Here is a 19,486-nt window from a genome sequence, read left to right as displayed (position 1 = left end):
GAGATTGAAATGCATGGTAATATAATATATTTCTTAACATGACCACTAGAGGTCAGCATTTTGCTACCTAAGGTACTGTTCTGTGCAGGAGGTTTGGGGTGTTTCCGCTAAATTCCTTGCACTGCACCACTGCTTTTGCATGCTGGAGTCCAATAAGGGGCGTGAGAATGAGCCACATGGATCCCATTCATATCAACTGTAAATGCACTGTAGAGATTCAATTAGATGCATGAAATGTTCCATTTCCACAGGATAAAGTGTGCAAGACACACCTTTGCCTGAAGCTATACAATTTACGTTGATAATAACAGGTTAATGCATAAGCCAAGAATTCTGGATTAAACAAAGAGACTTGGCTGCAGATGGAACGTTCAGCTTCTACAAGTATGTAGTTACTGCTGTGAATGATGCCATTTTTCTGATCTCCTCACACCTTTCCAGCCAGTCGGGGGCTTGTCTTCCAGGGAGTCACGCACATAACTCAACAGGGAACATCATCACTCTGTAGTTGTTTTATTAGCAAATATATTGACAATAGAAAAAAAAAAATGTATATTGATAAATTAATACAATAAAAATGTAACTCTTTAAAATAGTTTCCTTCCTTGTATTTTATGTGCAGGGGTATATAAAAAACAAACTCATTAACACTAGGAGAGCAGAGCAAGGTCAACAAAGGCTTAATGCTCAGGAGCTGACTGTTTGTTTCATAAGAGCACTTTACGGCAAGGAACCACAATGACCAATGAATGGGCCATAACACTGACTCGTTTTTTCACAAACATAAACACACATTTAGAAGGACCTTTTTAGGTATAACCCTCATAAAATCTAACTAGTGCTTCACCTTCATATAAGCCCTGTAAGATGCAATTTGACCGACATGTTATGCTACATACATTGTCTAACATGTTGATACAATACATACTTGAACACTAACAATTGTACTATAATGCTTATATACTGTGCATTTATAAAATGTTTTTATGACAGCACTATGACATCGTTTGTTCAAAAATACAGTAATATTAGATCATGTGCAGCTAGATAATTACATTTACCACAGGATTTTTCACAAACCATTTCAATGCCCTAACAATAGTTTGATGTTTCTTCTTTATAGGTGTGGACAGCCCTTACAGTAACAACAAATCCATTTCAGAGCAAGGCACACTGGTAACTAGGATATTACGTGAGTGTCAAAAACATTAGCGCTGGTTAACAATAGTTTACAACTTCATCCAAAGATCAGGATATTTCCATCATTACATGTCAGCATGAAATATCAAATATATCAAACAATCCTTATATTCAAGTCATGGGAGAACTGAATAAAAGGTTTCCCATTTTCTTTGATGAGACTTGAATGAAAGGCCAGGTAAGTGGACAGGAGAGAGCTGCAGGCTCCCTCTCATTGGTTCTGGACGTGGATGTCAGCGACGCCGTGCACCTGTGTTAGCTGTTTACAGTCCAGAGCCGCTACCAGCTTCCTGGGCCCAGCCTGGGTAGGGATGAAGTGTTCTGTCAGAGTCACCGTGGAGTGGCTTCCAACATCACTGAGAGAGAGAGACAGAGAGAAAGGAGGGTTAACATTACTTAGAAGAGGGACAAAGAGTGGAAACATTTTATAAGTACAATACAGAGACAGATATAGATGGTGAGCGTAATTGACAGAGAAAAGGCGATGGAGGTACAGAGAGAGAGAGAGAGAATAGGCTAATACAGATATAGGATCTTAATCTGATCACTTTTGTTTCAGGAAATGCAAACTTAGTTTATTTGAGTTTTAAAAAGGCTTCTAAAGTTGTACATTTCCACTTAGACATTTCAGACTTGATTTGCCCTAACAAAAAAGTTATCAAACCCTACAAAAATGTTCATTAATTATAATCCACATAATAATTCACATTTCCTGTTGCTCAAGGATAATTTTCCTGCTGCAGCATACTTGCTCAAATTAAGATCCTACATATGTACATTGAGATGGTTAAAGGGTCTTGCCCATAGAGATCCTGTGAAATTACTAATATTAATATTCTAAATTACTTGTTTTCTAATTCTTAATTACATGGTCTTACCCCACAACCACCTTGTGGACCTTCTGCAGGCCCAATCCCTCCACCCTGAACACAACACCCCTCAGTTTATGTGGCAGAGGGTTGGTGAACGTGATCTTGGCTGCCATCTCCTTACCCACCACCGCGTTCCCTACAGGCTGAGGAAACAAACACAACATCATACTTTACAGTGCTACTGTTTATCTGTGCAATGACATCTGTATGCAATCTGTGCCATGGCCGCAGACATCTGTACTACTTAATTTCTATGGCATTGCATTTGGTTTGGTATTTAAATAGAGGCTGAGGAAAAAAATATTATGAGAGAAGTGAACATAACCAGCATACTGTATACAGTACTGCTGCTCAAATACAACTTTTAAAATTCAAATTTGAACCTTACAGGAATCCAGTAACAGGTTGTGCTAAAGATAAGTTGCATCTTACCTCGATGTTGAGGTCAGGTGTGCGGAGCCTGAAGTTGTTCTGAGTGGCCAGGACCTGCTGGGTCTCAGAGACCCGTCCAGACAGAGTCAGCATCAGAGCAGCCTGGTCCACCAGCTGGTTCTGGTAGCTCTGGTAGGGTAGGACCCACTGCATGGTCTTCACTGAGGAGGAAGAGACAGAGAGATTATTACACATTCTACAGTACAGGGGTCAGATGAGAGGATCGAGGATACACATGTGGTAACAGCAAATGCAGAGTGGAGATAATATTGTTACTGAGCTGAAAAGGTGCTAGCAGGGCATGGCTTGAGATAGAAGTTGCTCTAAACCACAGATCTAGGATCAGATTACTCCAAGCCTAACAATTAGGAGTATTACAATTATCTGACCCTGTAGCAGTGAGGGGCAACATCCTCCACCTATTCCACTTGCTAACTCACCTTCATTGGGCATGAGTTCCACAGGTAGTTTGTCCTTTTGGACGATTCCCTTCAGCACCCCGGTGTAGTACATGACGGCCACCTGGCTGTGGAGTGTGGTCCTGCGCGGCTGGGAGCTCAGGTTGGTCACCACGATGGTCAGCTGGGCATCTTCCCCCATACGAGGCCCCTCCCCCTCCATCTTCACCTCCACGCTCACGTCCTCCGCCATCGGCGTGGAGTACACATCAGGCCTGGTGCCATAGCGACTGGCCGTCTCCACAGCGATGCGCTCCTCCTCTGATTCTGGTTGGTGGGGGGAGCAGAGAGGGGTGATTATTGGTTGTGTGTGCTAATTTCAATCAAAAACCTAATTAGCCCAGGTAACGACAGAGTGTGATTATCTGACTATCCCTGATGTCTGTATAGAAAATGCTGTTCATTGCAGGTGCATAGGGGTATGGTTGTTGTTTTCGACCGTGTGGCACCTTCCTCATAGCCTGATCTCGGATGATCTTGTCTTTACAGGTGAGTGATGTCACCATTACAACCTGAGTGTTATTCCATGTGTATACGGTTACCAAGCGACCCTCTGACAGTGTACTGAAGTGTATGATGACATCACTGTACCTTCGGTGTGTTTGTACAGGTGTGTGATGTCAGCACGTTCATCAGAGCCCACAGCTTTGGTGCTGATGAAGTGTCCCACAGCCTTCTTCTCACTGTGGATCTGAGTGAAGGTACCATCCAGGTTCCTCTGCCAGTAGATCTTATCACTGTTCACCTGAGGAGACACACACAGAGACAGACAGGCAGGATCAGCACCATTCATTAATGGAGAAACAGGGAAAGAGTGTGATATTTGATAAAAGATAGGAAGTAATCCAATGTCAGTTTTGCCATTTATTCTCTAATTTGAGATCTGTGATGGGTGAGATGAAGTATGGCTCAATTGGTAGATCATGGTGCTTGCAACGGCAGAATTGTGGGTTCGATTCCCAGGGCCACGCATGACTCTAAGTCGCTTTGGATAAAAGCATCTGCTAAATGGCATATTTTATTATTACTATTCACAACTGATCATAGATCTTCAACCATCTCCTACCCATAGAGCTCACCTCAGCGAAGATGAAGGGCGTGTCATATTTGTGGTAGACCTGGCCAGTGCGGATGGCGGTGACAGAGGCGGGGCCACAGCGGAAGGTCCCCTGGCTGGTCTCCTGGGGGGTGGAGTCTAGCGCCTGCCAGCCACCCATACCAGAAGGAAGGTCTGGCCTGGACATCCAACAGTCGTTCCATACATGGAAGTTCCTACACAGAGAAGGGGGTTGTTGGGATTACATAGTTAGGAGTATCTGACCGCAAGGCGCTACAGAGGGTAGTGCGTATGGCCCAGTACATCACTGGGGCCAAGCTTCTTGCCATCCAGGACGTCTATGCCAGGCGGTGTCAGAGGAAGGCCCTAAAAATGGTCAAAGACTCCTGCCACCCTAGTCATAGACTGTTCACCCGGCTGCCGCACGGCAAGCGGTACCAGAGCGCCAAGTCTAGGTCCAAAAGGCTCCTTAACAGCTTCTACCCCTAAGCCATAAGACTGCTAAACAGTTAATCAAATGGCTACCCGGACTATTTGCATTGATCCCCTTTTTTTATGCTGCTGCTACTCGCTGTTTATTATAATATAATATGCCATTTAGCAGACGCTTTTATCCAAAGCGACTTACAGTCATGTGTGCATACATTTTTACGTATGGGTGGTCCCGGGGATTGAACCCACTACCTTGGCGTTACAAGCACCATGCTCTACCAATTGAGCTACAGAGGACCACCCTATGCATAGTCACTTTACCCCTACCTACATGTACATATTACCTCAATTACCTAGACTAACCTGTACCTCCGCACATTGACTCGGTACCGGTACCTCCTGTTTATAGCCACGTTATTGTAATTTTATTGTGGTACTTCTTTTTCTTACTTTAGTTTATTTTGTATTTTTTTTAAAGCAAATATTTTCTTACTTACTTTTAAAAAAATTCTGCATTGTCGTTTAAGGGCTTGTAAGTAAGCATTTCACAGTAAGATCTACACCTGTTGTATTCGGCGCATGTGACAAATACAATTGGATTTGAGTTTTACCGAAGACGTTTATTTCTATAACTCAAGCCTGGTGTTTCTTTTATAGAGTATGATTTGTGGCAAGGCATTTCTGTGTATTTAGAGCAAAGCCAAATATACACTCATGTGGCCTGGATTGAAGTGGAGAACTCTTAACCTGTGGCAGGTTAGATGCACTTGACTTGACCAGGAAAAACCGGGCCCTACTTAAAGTGGATGATAACTCACCAAACAGAGTCAGAGTTGAGGTGGTCCAACGGCTCCATATTCTCATCAAAATACACGTCTGTGGTAAGTGAGACGTCTGTGTCGTGGGCGGACTGGAAGTTTGTTACACTACGACACGGTATACCCAGACACCTGAGCACTGAGAGATGGAGAGAAGGAGGGTGGGTGGGGAGTGGGGGGGAGTGAGAGAGTGAGACCAGGTTAAATAAGAGTGTATGATAAGTCAAGTAACCATAGATTGAGCAAAAACAAAGCCAGGGATGAACAAAATTTGCACAGATATGAAAAGCAAGCAAACAGGAGACATCACACAGCCTTGCAAGGCCCAACATTGGCCAACACATTAATGGTGCGTGGGTCAACTCTTTGTTCACCCAAACCCGCCCGCAATTGTTAATAACCCATCCGCAACCGCCCGAATATATGTGATAAAGTGAAAATCTGAGGCCTCCACCCGACCCTAACCTGCTAATATAGAAAAAGGCTACAGTCAGAGACGGCGGAACTATTTTCTGACAGGGAGTGCAGGATTTCTTCCCCCGCCTGATTTAGATATGTTTCTGCTTATACTTTCTGACATTTTGGAAGGCTATTTGTTAGTCAACTTGTCTATAATAATTAGATACATGCAGATTCTCTTCTGTCAATAGGCTGTATGTTGCCCTGGAAGACTAAATAAACCCTTGGTTACCAGGATAATGTCATAAATTGATAGAATTAATGCTTCAATCTAGTTGACATCGGTAAAGTTCTCTCTGTCATCTCTGTTTCTTTTGCGGAGCAAAGATGTTTAGGGACCGTGGACGGGAAGTAGGGGTGCTGAGGGTGCTGCAGCACCCCCTGAAAAATCAGAATAAAAAATAAAGTCTTAATAAATAATATAAAAAAGTGTTGAAATGTAGTGCACTGAGCCTTTACTAGTCCTGTATTAGCGGACCGATATAGCGTCTGTAGCTCAGGCCCAAATACTTTTTCTGCCCGTTCCCAAAAGCATTTGGTGATTAGCATGTAGGCTATTTGGAGAGTGTCCAGTTATAGGCCCTAAAGCTTAGGCTTATACACTCATGCCATATAGCCTAAAATCATGAAAGAAAAACCTCAATGTAGCCTATAGATAGAAATTGCACAATAATTATATATTTATGGATTTTTTAAGGTATTGCTTTCTCTTTATTAAACCCAACCACCCTTCATCCACACAATATTTAATGACCCTAAACCCGCCTGCGGATATAACCACGGGGACTGCGGGTTATGAGTCAACCCGGGCATCACTACAACATACGGGCCTGTGTGTCTGTGACAAAAGTGGTAGGTATGAGAGGAATGTGGACGGGGAATGTTGGGTAGATATGAAGTATGGGGCCATTATCAGAGGCACTGCTGTGTTGCTCTGTGGTCAGCTACCGGGTGAGGGTCACCCTGACCTGTCACTACGAATGGTGTTCTGTTACAGACAGAAACGAATGAGAAAAGCATGATAAGACACCAGACACATAAGAGGACGTGATGGATCATGATATTGCCACTGTGTCTAGGTATGCAAAACACACATGTGCAGAAACTAGTATGCACACACACACACACACACACACACACACACACACACACACACACACACACACACACCTGTGGTGGTAACGCCAGAGAAGACCCAGCACTGTCCGTATTTGACAGGCTGGCCTCCCTCCTTGTGGTATTGCATCAGGATGTCCGCACTGCCACTCCAGGCTGTAGGGGAAACTCCTCCTACATAGTTCCCTGACCAGTTTCCTGCCAGGACCCCATTGTCATCTGGGGAGTTGATCTGACGCCACGAAGGGAGAGAGCGAATTAGAAAGAGTCCATTTTGATTACAGTAGGATAAAGTATAGCAGGTGGTTTATTTAACCAGATAGGTTATTGAGAACACAATATTTTTTACAATAATACAGTGATGGTAATGAAATTGACATCAGCATACCTCAGCATAATTCAGATCAATCGTTCATAAAGAAGATATGACACATGATATTACAGGTATAAATACATTGAAAAGTATGTGGAGTATGAGAAATATGTTGTACGTTCACTACTGAATGTCATATAAGTTGACCGGTAACTCACCATGGCAGATATGACTCTGACCACGTTCACAGAGTCTCCTCTACCAGACGGCGGGATCTCACACTTCTCCAGCACATAGAGACAGGCCTCCAGCATCCCCTCAAGGAACTGGACAGCACAAACAGGAGGAAACAGACAGACAGGGTGAGATGGAAGAGAGGACGGCGGTCAAAACAATGAATAAACAGAGGCTGCATCTTAAATGACCGGGGTTTGCAAAATCACTGGAATTTGCAGAAAGATTTCATCGCAACCACACTTGATTTCCTCCCTGTCTAATACCTGTCCATAGTTCCATGTGCGAGCTCCAATCTGTGTCTCTGTACCGTAGTAGAGTCTTCCTGTGTCATTCAGCACATACTCCTTCTTCTCCTCTTCGTCATCCATGTACACTGTGTCATCTAAGGAGAGAGAGAGAGCGAACCAGGGGACAAAGATTAGGTATACATTTATCATTTATTCACTGCTGAAGTTACAGGTGAAATGTGTACGTATTTGTGTGACATTTCTTAAATGTTCTCTCATTCACAGTCCACATTCTCGTCATATCTGTCTTACTAAATTACTATTTCGATAAACACCAGGGAGAGTCAGTGTAGCCAGGAGAGGGTTAACTGTTACTAGCACAATGTCTGGAGCTCACAGAGGGGCCGGCTCATTTAGAGGAAAAGGGCTGCATTGTATACATTTCATCTCAACAAGTGCTCAGAGAGAATGAGAGAGAGAGAGAGAGAGAGAGAGAGAGCATGAGAGAGAGAGAGCATGAGAGAGAGAATGAGAGAGAGAGAGCATGAGAGAGAGAGAGAGAGAGAGAGAGAGAGAGAGAGAGAGAGAGAGAGAGAGAGAGAGAGAGAAGATTACCAGCTGTTGTACAGTAATTGTGGACTGTCAACTTTTATGACAGGAAAGGATAGATTGGGCTACCTGCCAAACCATGCAATTAAAGACAGATAGCGCTATTCAAACACAGCGCTTTCCATAAGGCAGAACATATGTCTTAATCAGATTAAACAAAGCATATTTAAATCAATATAACCAGTTTCAATTTATTTTCATTTTACCAAGGATGTGCATGTACATCCATAGTTTTAATGAATCAAAACGCACATCCTGAAAGTGTTTTAACTCCAGAGACCTCAAAATACAGGTTGTGATTGAACAGTTAGAGACAGTATACGGTAAAGCATGCCAACGTCAATTGGAAAGACCAGAGTCCCAAGCAAATGGATGTGTGGTCTTGACGCGCAGCCAGAGAATGAAGAAAACATTCTGGGTCCCAATGGGTCAAGCAGTGACCTTTTTTGTGATGGATAGCAGGACGTTATTGGGCAGTGAGCTACGTGTCCCCCTATGTGCACATTTACATTAGTGCTGTTCTGAGAGACCAAGAGGATAAATTGTAGTCCCAGAACCAGCCTCCTCTGTGTCTGCTCTGTAACACTTGGCCCTGGTGTTTGAATTGGGCTAGAGGTCTGTTCCTATTGCAATGGAATAACAACATTGAAACATTACACCTATATACAGCATCGAAGCTGAATTGTGATTCAATGCAATATCTTTGTTTGCCCCACTTGTTTCACACTTTAGGTGAGCATGGGTGGGCGGGGTTGGCACGTCAGTGGCAATGGTCCTAAACATGCAAATCCCGCCCACCCAGTTTGCCAGGCGAGATAATCCAAGTGCAACTTTTGTCTCTCTCTCTTTTTCTCTCTACCTTCTGCTGTCCCACAACATTCCACTCATCCTTACCTTCACACCAGGGGTTGAACAGCATGACAACGTTTTTGCTGGGGTCGTGTGTGATGGCCGCCTCCCGCTTAGGGCACTGCACCATCACGGTTAGCTTGTACTGGCCAATCACGGCTTTGGGATGCGAGTTGACGGACAGCTTGATCCTGTTGCCGTTCTGCTTCATGATCTTGGCCTCCCAGCTGTCATCCGCCAGCTCCTCCACCAATTGAATTATGATGTGCGTGCCCTTAGACACCATGGGGAGGGGTCCTGTCAGACAAATTAATAAACGATTAGTTTACATTTATGGTTATCAGGGTAGTAAAACAAAGCTTCAGGTTGATTTAAGCAGTGTAATAACAGTGTAATAACAGTTTAATACAGTTTAATAACAGTTTAATAACAGTTTAATAACAGTTTAATAACAGTTTAATAACAGTTTAATAACAGTTTAATAACAGTTTAATAACAGTGTAATCTCGGTATAATAACAGTGTAGTGATGCCTGAAACCCACCTCAACAAACTATGCAATGTACAGGGGTGTGTTCATAAATTCACTCTGGAGGTCTCCTACGATTTCAGAGCACTCTCGTCTGAGTGTGCCAGAGCGCAGAATAACTGATGAATTTACTAATGATTAACACCCGTTGAATATGGCCGGTGTCGGTAAACGTCAGCACAAAAGCGTAATTAAATTGTTGCCAACAGCACAGTTACAGTCACCAACGCTCTGGATAACATGAAAACAGCCTAACCAGCTCTGCTAGGGTGAGTAAAATGGTCAGAGTGAGGTGTTCTCTCATTTTTGTCTGGAAGTAGCTAGCAAGCTAGCCAATGTCAGTTAGCTTGGGTGGGTGCTTGACTACTGTTGTGAGGTCAGAACGCTCGGTTCAACCCTACTCCTCGGCCAGAGCATCCAGTGTTGGCTCTGAACGCACCTGAGAGCGAAACGCTCTGAATTTACAAATGGACAATCTGTCAATGCTCTGAATTTACGAACGCCCAGAGCGCACTCTGAGCGCACTCTGGCACTCCAGATTGAATTTAGGAACCCACCCCAGATAACAATGAAGATTGATTGTTCTCTTACCTCTGATGGAAACTGTGCCAACCCACATTGCATTCATACCTTTCCTGAATATGTCAAAGGGCTCACTCTTCACTCACAAAAGGACCACACTAAACCAACATTTAAATGTGCATACAGTAAAATATACTGATATTTTATACAAATGCGCATACACATGCACACACCCTTACCAGCTGCACTTGACTGGCAGGAAATCACATTCCTCACGTAACCATGGGGATGGCAATTCCAATACCATCACACTCCACTTGGCAAATGCCAATGCTGACTATTTATACAGAGTGAATGAGTGTGTTTACGTGTGCTTGCTTGCCTGTTCTTTCTTGCCTGTTCTTGCATGTGTGAAAGAGCAAGAGAAAGCTCTGCAAACCAGTGAAACACTTGAATTGAATTGAAGAGACTAAATAAGGTAAGATAGTGGAATGACAGTGGTCTGTTTTACTGGCAATGTGTAGTCTGGTATGCAGTAAAGTGAGAAAACCACAGTCTCCACATCACTGTAATTCATAGTCTGCTGTCCCAGAGAGTGACAAACCAAGTGTAAACCACTAGTGTGTCACTGTCATGCAGTTCAGTTCAGATGAGGTAAACACAGTGTAGTACTGTGAAAACTCCACTGAGAGCATAGACACAGAACAAGTATGTGTGCCTGTGTACGTAGGCCTATTAAAATCTCTAGGCTGCTGTTTTGCTCTCTCTCTCTCTCTCTCTCTCTCTCTCTCTCTCTCTCTCTCTCTCTCTCTCTCTCTCTCTCTCTCTCTCTCTCTCTCTCTCTCTCTCTCTCTCTCTCTCTCTCTCTCTCTCTCTCTCTCTCTCTCTCTCTCTCTCTCTCTCTCTCTCTCTCTCTCTCTCTCTCTCTCTCTCTCTCTCTCTCTCTCTCTCTCTCTCTCTCTCTCTCTCTCTCTCTCTCTCTCTCTCTCTCTCTCTCTCTCTCTCTCTCTCTCTCTCTCTCTCTCTCTCTCTCTCTCTCTGCGCTTGTTGAGAGGAAATCTATCCAAACTGTCTCTGTCCTAGCATTGTTAGTAAGGCCAGCCGCTGAATCCTTATTAGTCTCCATAGTTTTGATTCCTTCTGACGGAAAAATTGCATTTCTCACTTTGCAAGTATACATAGTGTGCAGGAGACCCTGTTCTCTTCCAGACCACCAAGGTTTTGTCAGACACACTCAGGAAGCCATTCAAGGCAACAACTAGAGAGCATCCTACTTTCCTATCATATTATTTCCTCTTCTTAGAATGAATCATAGTTGTGAAAGTGAATTAAAGAAGATATGTTTTTTTTCCTGCCAATATGACTGATAGGAAACTGGGCTATATATAGGGCCTGAGTAATAGGGTTTTGACCCTTCACCTCTGCAGCAGTTGGAATGAAAGAAAAGGAGTTATTCCTGGTCAGCTCACAAGGTCAGGAAATACTCCTGGCCCCATCAAAACAGCAATATGTGGTGGAGTAAAAGTAATGGCATTACCTGAGTGCTTTAGCCATAATATACTACCAAAGTTATAAATACCAGCAGGGACTCTGCTAGCAGATCATCCTGAATGAATCGTGAAGAATGATGAGTGAGACAGTTACAGATGCACAAATATCATACCCCCAAGACATGCTAACCTCTCACCACTACAATAACAGGGGAGGTTAGCATTTTTTGGGGGGGTATGATATTTGTGCATCTGTAACTCTCTAACTCATAATTATTCAGGATTCATTCAGGATTGCTGTAATTTCTAAACGGTTCACCTGATATGGCTGAAAATACCCTCAAATTAAAGCTGTCAGGCTGCACATTGTATCATTTCAAATTCAAAGTGCTGGAGTACAGAGCCAAAACAAAGAAAAAAAAACGCACTGTCCAAATACTTTTGGAGCTTACTGTATGTCTTAAGCAGTGTAAATAATGTGAACAATTTTCATGTCACAGCTCCCTGTGTTCCCTTCCTGTGTCTGGGGAGCCAGGAAACAGCTGGACACGTCCTACAACTCTATATTATATTATGTGCTGCTTTATGTAAAGGACATACTGTACTGTACCAAGGATAACAAAATAGCCTTTTTGTGAGAGCCCTCAAAGTGAAACTGACCTGTCTTGAGGTCCAGGTGGAGTTTGTCTGTATTGGAGTTGAAAGGTCGCGACAGGTCCAGTTCTATCTGGAACGTCTGGCCACGTCGGATGATGAGCTCATTGCCATGATAAAGGTTGGTGTGATGCTCCAGGCGGTTCTGACCCGTCTTAGAGCTCAGTAGATCCACCGAGCGCACTGACAACATCAGCTCTGAGAGAGAGAGAGAGAGATTAAAAAAGTTAATGCAATGGTCAGCGCTTACTGCTTATACAGTGGCTTGCGAAAGTATTCACCCCCCTTGGCATTTTCCTATTTTGTTGCCTTACAACCTGCAATTAAAATGTTTTTTTTGGCATGCCTGATTTACACAACATGCCTACCACTTTGAAGATGCAAAATATTTTTTATTGTGAAACAAACAAGAAATATGACAAGAAAACAGAAAACTTGAGCGTGCATAACTATTCACCCCCCCAAAGTCAATACTTTGTAGAACCACCTTTTGCAGCAATTACAGCTGCAAGTCTCTTGGGGTATGTCTCTATAAGCTTGGCACATCTAGCCACTGGGATTTTTGCCCATTCTTCAAGGCAAAACTGCTCCAGCTCCTTCAAGTTGGATGGGTTCTGCTGGTGTATCAATTGGATTGAGGTCTGGGCTTTGACTAGGCCATTCCAAGACATTTAACTGTTTCCCCTTAAACCACTCAAATGTTGCTTTAGCAGTATGCTTAGGGTCATTGTCCTGCTGGAAGGTGAACCTCCGTCCCAGTCTCAAATCTCTGGAAGACTGAAACAGGTTTCCCTCAAGAATTTCCCTGTATTTAGCGCCATCCATCAGTCCTTCAATTCTGACCAGTTTCCCAGTCCCTGCCGATGAAAAACATCCCCACAGCATGATGCTGCCACCACCATGCTTCACTGTGGGGATGGTGTTCTCGGGGTGATGAGAGGTGTTGGGTTTGCGCCAGACATAGCGTTTTCCTTGATGGCCAAAAAGCTCAATTTTACTTTCATCTGACCACAGTACCTTCTTCCATATTTTTGTGGAGTCTCCCACATGACTTTTGGCGAACACCAAACATGTTTGCTTATTTTTTCTTTAAGCAATGGCTTTTTTCTGGCCACTCTTCCGTAAAGCCCAGCTCTGTGGAGTGTAAGGCTTAAAGTGGTCCTATGGACAGATACTCCAATCTCCGCTGTGGAGCTTTGCAGCTCCCTCAGGGTTATCTTTGGTCTCTTTTTTGCCTCTCTGATTAATGCCCTCCTTGCCTGGTCCGTGAGTTTTGGTGGGCGGCCCTCTCTTGGCAGGTTTGTTGTGGTGCCATATTCTTTCCATTTTTTAATAATGGATTTAATGGTGCTCTGTGGGATGTTCAAAGTTTCTGATATTTTTTTATAACCCAACCCTGATCTGTACTTCTCCACAACTTTGTCCCTGACCTGTTTGGAGAGCTCCTTGGTCTTCATGGTGCCACTTGCTTGGTGGTGCCCCTTGCTTAGTGGTGTTGCAGACTCTGGGGCCTTTCAGAACAGGTGTATATATACTGAGATCATGTGACAGATCATGTGACACTTAGATTGCACACAGGTGGACTTTATTTAACTAATTATGTGACTTCTGAAGGTAATTGGTAGCTCCAGATCTTATTTAGGGGCTTCATAGCAAAGGGGGTGAATACATATGCATGCACCACTTTTCCGTTATTTATGTTTTAGAATTTTTTGAAAGAAGTTATTTTTTTCATTTCACTTCACCAATTTGGACTATTTTGTGTATGTCCATTACATGAAATCCAAATAAAATCCATTTAAATTACAGGTTGTAATGCAACAAAATAGTAAAAACGCCAAGCGGGATTTTTTCCTATGGTGTTACTATTATGAACGATGCTGTTGCTTCATGTAACCTACCTTCCAGCTCGTTGTCTCCAGTGTGGGGCTGAGGGGGCTCGGGGAGCGTGGCCGGTTTCACCCCGTCGTCTGTGACGACTGTGTCTGTGATGTCATACGAGCTGCTCTGGGCGTCGACAGCAGCAGGGGCACATCTTCTGAAACCAACGGCGACAGCCACCCTGCTCCTTAGAATTAGATTCCGCCTCCTTCTGGTTGGTTACCTGCACTGTGGTCGGGGCGACGCCATGGAAACGGCCCACATCAGAACCACTCACAGTCAATCGGGCTCCTGGCATTCTGAGAGGGGTGATACAGAAGGTAAAGTTAAAGATGAGATTATGAGACTGTTAGATTGGTGATACAGACAGAGATAAATAGTAGTCATATTGGAGATTGCAGAGTTCAAGAAATGAAAGGATAGAAAACAAGAGCAATTGATTGAGAAAATCTATAAAATAACATCAAATGAAGATACAAAAGTATGTAAACAATTCAATGTTAGAGAGGTTAAGTGCACACATATTACTTGGACAACACTGCACAATACTCCACTGAGAACGATAGTAACATTACTATTCCTATACTTCAACCGCTATTCCCCCAATGTAAACCTCTCTTCTGCATGTTCTCTCCGCTTACATATTTTCTACCGCTCTTTTCCTCCCTCCATTCCTGAAACCAGCTTGTTTTCTTTTTAATCTTTTCCCACAATTACCACATTCATGACTCACACTCTTTACAACAGTCTGCCTTTCCCAAAGCATGCTGGGGTAGTTAGCATTTTGTCCCAGGTCAGACACACTCCCCAAATTCCCCAAACATCCTAACATACCTCTTGACTCACTGATTGATACCGGACCCTACAGCCCCACCTAGCCACAGATGTATGTGTGTGTAATCTCTAGATATGATGGGAAACAATAATCATATTGTCATGACAACGCAGAGCATTTAATTAATCCCAGTTACATCTAGTTTAGTTCATCTGTTTAGACCGCCATTCATATAACTGAAAGGTTAGGGGAACCATGAGACTATGATTCTGAGAGGATCCAGGCTACAACTTCAGAGTTCAGGCTTCAACTCTAAAAATAATGGGGGTTCAATGTCAAATGTCAGAGGTCAGGTGAGTTAAAAACAAGAGGAGCATGAGGCATGTTCAAAGAAGACCAAGAGGAGTTTCCAACCATGGTCTCCATCTGTACTTTATCGGCTGTGTCTAAACATAAAAGCCACTTTGATGCGTGTAGAGGCTAGTGAAAAAGTTTCACTAACCTTTTGATAATTAAGACTGCTAAGAGAGCAAAACAGAGAGAACATAGGGAGAAGTTCAGAGGGAGTAGAGAGAACAGCGAGCGGGTGTAGAAGAGGGGTGTGTGGTCATGGTGGGCTTAGTAACTATAACACTGTGTGTGTGTGTGTGTGTGTGTGTGTGTTTGTACGCGTGTGTGTGTGCTAAATGCATGCCTGTGTGAGTAGCTGATTTCGAAACTCCTCAGTCCATATGCTGGTCCAATAATGTTCCCCTCCCTTACAGTCATCCAAATGTCCTAAGAATTGCTATGTAGCAATGATGACAAATGCAAATATTGATTGCAACATTGGTCCCCACCCAAAACCTCTCCCTCGGGTCCCCACCCAAAACCTCTCCCTCTCTAGCACCACTCCCCAATGTTTCCATGGCCCCTGCCCCGCTCCCTGTTTCCCTCCCACACAGTGGGTTTGTTTTGGCAGTTAGCACCTTGCTAGCACGGTTGGAATGCAATTCAATGCACTTTCCCAACAACAACACCCAAATACTATTACATTTTACTCATTTAGCAGATGCTCTTATCCAGAGCGACTTACAGTTAGTGAGTGCATACATTCTTTTTTTGTCATACTGGCCCCCCGTGGGAATCAAACCCACAACCCACAATGCTCTACCAAGTGAGCTACACCCCTGCCGGCCATTCCCTCCCCTGGACGACGCTGGGCCAATTGTGCGCTGCCCCATGGGTCTCCCGGTCGCGGCCGGCCTTAGACCACTGCGCCACTCGGGAGGCTATGAGTTGAAGCCTGCTTCCCCAACACACATATAAAACGTCACTCAAGTTGATGCCTGATGTAGAAAACACCCACTATCAGCATTTGTTTGCAAATGAAATGTCATATAACATACAACATATATCCACTTGTTTGAGAACAAAGGTCATTAGACCACATGAGAGGTGAAATGATGGCAGAAGTCATAGGATAAAGGTAAAAATGCCACATGATTTTTCATTGGTTGTTTTGCATAGAACCTTCCCACAACTTTCTGGAAATGGTGCAGTATAGTTGCTTGGCTTTGGAACATTCTCAGCACATTTAAGGAACTTTATTTCATTACTTTAACAGAAGGTTTTCTAAAAATTGTTCTAGGAACGTTCTCCAATTTTTCAGAGAACGTTAAGAAACAACGTTCTTCTGTGGGAATTTCAATACTTCAGCATAATGTTTCCAACAGGTTTCCTCGTAGTTCTATTTAAAGTCATGTTCTCAAATTGTTCCAAGAACGTTAAGAAACAACGTTCTTCTGTGGGAATTTCAATACTTCAGCATAATGTTTCCAACAGGTTTCCTCGTAGTTCTATTTAAAGTCATGTTCTCAAATTGTTCAGAGAATGTTAAGAAAACATTCCATAAAACCACAAGAAAACTTTAGTAACGTTCAGAGAACGTTTTAAGAATGTTATTTAAAAACATATACAATCCGTTCTCAGCATCAACAAAACTCTCTCTCTCCTCTATCTTGTTAAGTGTGTTCAGGTGTGTTGGCCGCACCCACTAATCGGCCACACCTGATCCTAATGAGAGCTTGTTTCCTTTGAAATGGTGTCTGTTTGAATGGACAAAAATGAACAGCTTTGTATGCGTAAAAAACATGGCATGCTAGCTCCATCCTGGTGGCACAGTGGAACCATTCCATGGATAGAGAAGAGAAGATTGTTTGAATCTGATGCCATGTCACAATAAAAAATAACTGAGGATACATGGAAATTAATTTCCTTAGGCATTAATCATGCAAACAATCTGTGCTTTATAAGCTAGCAGTGTTATTAAAAGTCTTATTGAAACATTCAGGGAGAGTTAAGGAGTCATTGTTAATAAGTATTTATTTTTCTTAATTGACTTGCAGAGTTAAATAAAGCTTAAATAAAATAAATAAATAACATCTCCCAGGAAAACATTAAAGGAACCATATTCAAATGTGCTCAGAACCTCCCTGCAACCTAAAAATGTACTTTACCAAAACAGGCAAAATGTTCACTTCAGTTCTCAGACCTTTATAGCTTGGTTCCCAGGAAATGTATAGCTTGGTTCCCAGAACCAATGGGAAATTTTAAAAAACGTATGTTCCCACAACTTCCAAAGAACCAAATGTGCTAGCTGGGCAACATGATGTGAGGGAACAGGACAAACTTATAGGAGGGAGAGAAAAATGTGTTTCAGGTTTTTTCAGCATGGTATTTGAAATATTTATGTGGACATGTGTTTGCAATTGGGAATCCCTCATTTTAGGAGCAGAGGAGCCTGGTACCACTGGAGCCAATAGGCCTAACACCCATCACCTACCCACCAAAGGTAATATTGCTCGGTTGAGCTAATAACTCTGTCTATCTACCATTTAAGTGCCTGGTATTTTGCTTGATCAATAGGCTACATGAGCACTTTCCTCTGCCTGCCTTTGATGAGCTTCTCACTCAAACATGGCATGCTAGCTCGTGCCGCATCTAACGGTTCGCAAATCAGCAAAACGCATCCCGACCGAGAAAGTTGTGAAAAACCTAATCACATGAGTAGCCTACCACAGTGTAACTATTTCTCAAGAGTTCTACGCGCATTTGATAAATAGCTAATCTAAAAATGAATTAATGAAAAATTCCTTACTTTGTCTTGGGTGATGGCTTCTTGATTCACCAAAAAAGTTTGAATTACGTTTTAAAGTTTTCAATGGATCTCCGTTCTTTTATTATTAGGTTTAACAGTTTTTCTTGCCAGTTCCTCTGTCTCTTATACACGCTTCTTAGATCTGGGTTTATATGCTCTTTAGGAATGCAAACGGCATTTGACTTGACACACCCTCTGCTTCAAGCCCCCCCTACCCCAGCCGCTCCAGCCACCGTTAGCACAGTAGTAGGCTATATCAAACGAACCATCGTAGTCTCTATCCAGGATGTCCTGTGTGGATTATCGAGGCACAGCACAGCAAACCCGCAGGTTACGCAATAGCAGGCGCGATTGTTTCCAATGCAGGAAGGGAGTGAAAATGCAGTGAAATACAGTGGTGGGAATAAAAGAAAGGCATGTGGTAAGAAGAAAAAAAACGACATCATCAACAGTGGGTGGACTGTGATGATCATATAGGAGCAAAGGCAAGGTCAGAATAAAACCAAGTCGATCACCGTTGGATACAGTGGCAGCTGAATGTAAACTGTCCATTCTAAACTAATTCAAGGGATATTTTAGCATCTCCATGTCCCAATTTAACCCCTGCCCGAGTGGCTGCTTGACATAATACTGTAGGCCTTCTCATTCTCTCTCTCTGGACAATTCGGATATGATTCATCACTGTTTCCTAATGCATGTAAAGACAGAGAGTGAGCCACACACACACGCCCCCCTACAAAGGTTAGTATGGTCTCATTCCTTGTCAACCTCCCTTAATGACTTTCGGTTCTCTTTTACATTACACCCCTGCCCCACTTTTTCATAACTCATGACCTCACAAGCTGGACCCCATCTGTGGTACGAGTTCCTCTGAGTTCCTATCGTAATCCTCTCAGAAGGTCATATCCTGGATCAATATCCTTTTTGGTCATGGGGCTGAAATGTCAAGCTGAGGCAAATCGAGAGTTTGAGCAGAATAGAAATAAAGAAAAGAAAACTAATGTTGGTCTTTCAGGATTACATTCAGTCAGAAACAATGACACATGATGACACGAGCACATCTAATTTATTAGCCTGTACTGTATGTTTTTGTCAAGACCTGTGTCCAAGGTGTGCTCTCTGAAAACTCTTCCCACGTTCAACTCATCAGGTAAATGAAAACACCTGTCACCATGTAAGTTCCAAGTCTCACGGTTATGTTCCCACCCACTGGTTGAATCAACATTGCTTCCATTTCAATTAAATTAAATTGAACCAACGTGGAATAGACAATAAATTGACGTCTGTGCCCAGTGGGCAGAGAGTCGTCCTCATCCCAGAGACCAGTCATGTAGCAGTGGAGGGGAAAGTATGACCTGGCAGGTCTGTGTTTTACTCCATCATCAGGGACAAACTGCCATGGTTGCTGTGGGAGACCA

General features: G+C 43.1%; 1 protein-coding gene across 1 annotated transcript; it reads right to left on the bottom strand.

Moving 5' to 3' along the window:
* Positions 1 to 497: 497 nt before the first annotated feature.
* LOC121535651 (protein-glutamine gamma-glutamyltransferase K) lies at positions 498 to 18,319 on the bottom strand. Its single transcript, XM_041842899.2, is given in 15 exon segments — positions 498 to 1,556; positions 2,079 to 2,215; positions 2,505 to 2,665; positions 2,945 to 3,229; positions 3,554 to 3,707; positions 4,042 to 4,234; positions 5,270 to 5,408; positions 6,899 to 7,076; positions 7,376 to 7,483; positions 7,658 to 7,776; positions 9,125 to 9,376; positions 12,280 to 12,471; positions 14,175 to 14,289; positions 14,291 to 14,453; positions 18,069 to 18,319. Coding segments are annotated over 14 exon segments (2,340 nt in total). The 5' UTR covers position 14,453; positions 18,069 to 18,319; the 3' UTR covers positions 498 to 1,411.
* Positions 18,320 to 19,486: the final 1,167 nt, after the last annotated feature.

This window comes from Coregonus clupeaformis, chromosome 21, assembly GCF_020615455.1.
Source record: "Coregonus clupeaformis isolate EN_2021a chromosome 21, ASM2061545v1, whole genome shotgun sequence".
Classification (NCBI taxonomy): Eukaryota; Metazoa; Chordata; class Actinopteri; order Salmoniformes; family Salmonidae; genus Coregonus; species Coregonus clupeaformis.
The sequence above is the reverse complement of the archived record's forward strand: the minus strand, read 5'-3'. Positions and strand labels throughout refer to the sequence as shown.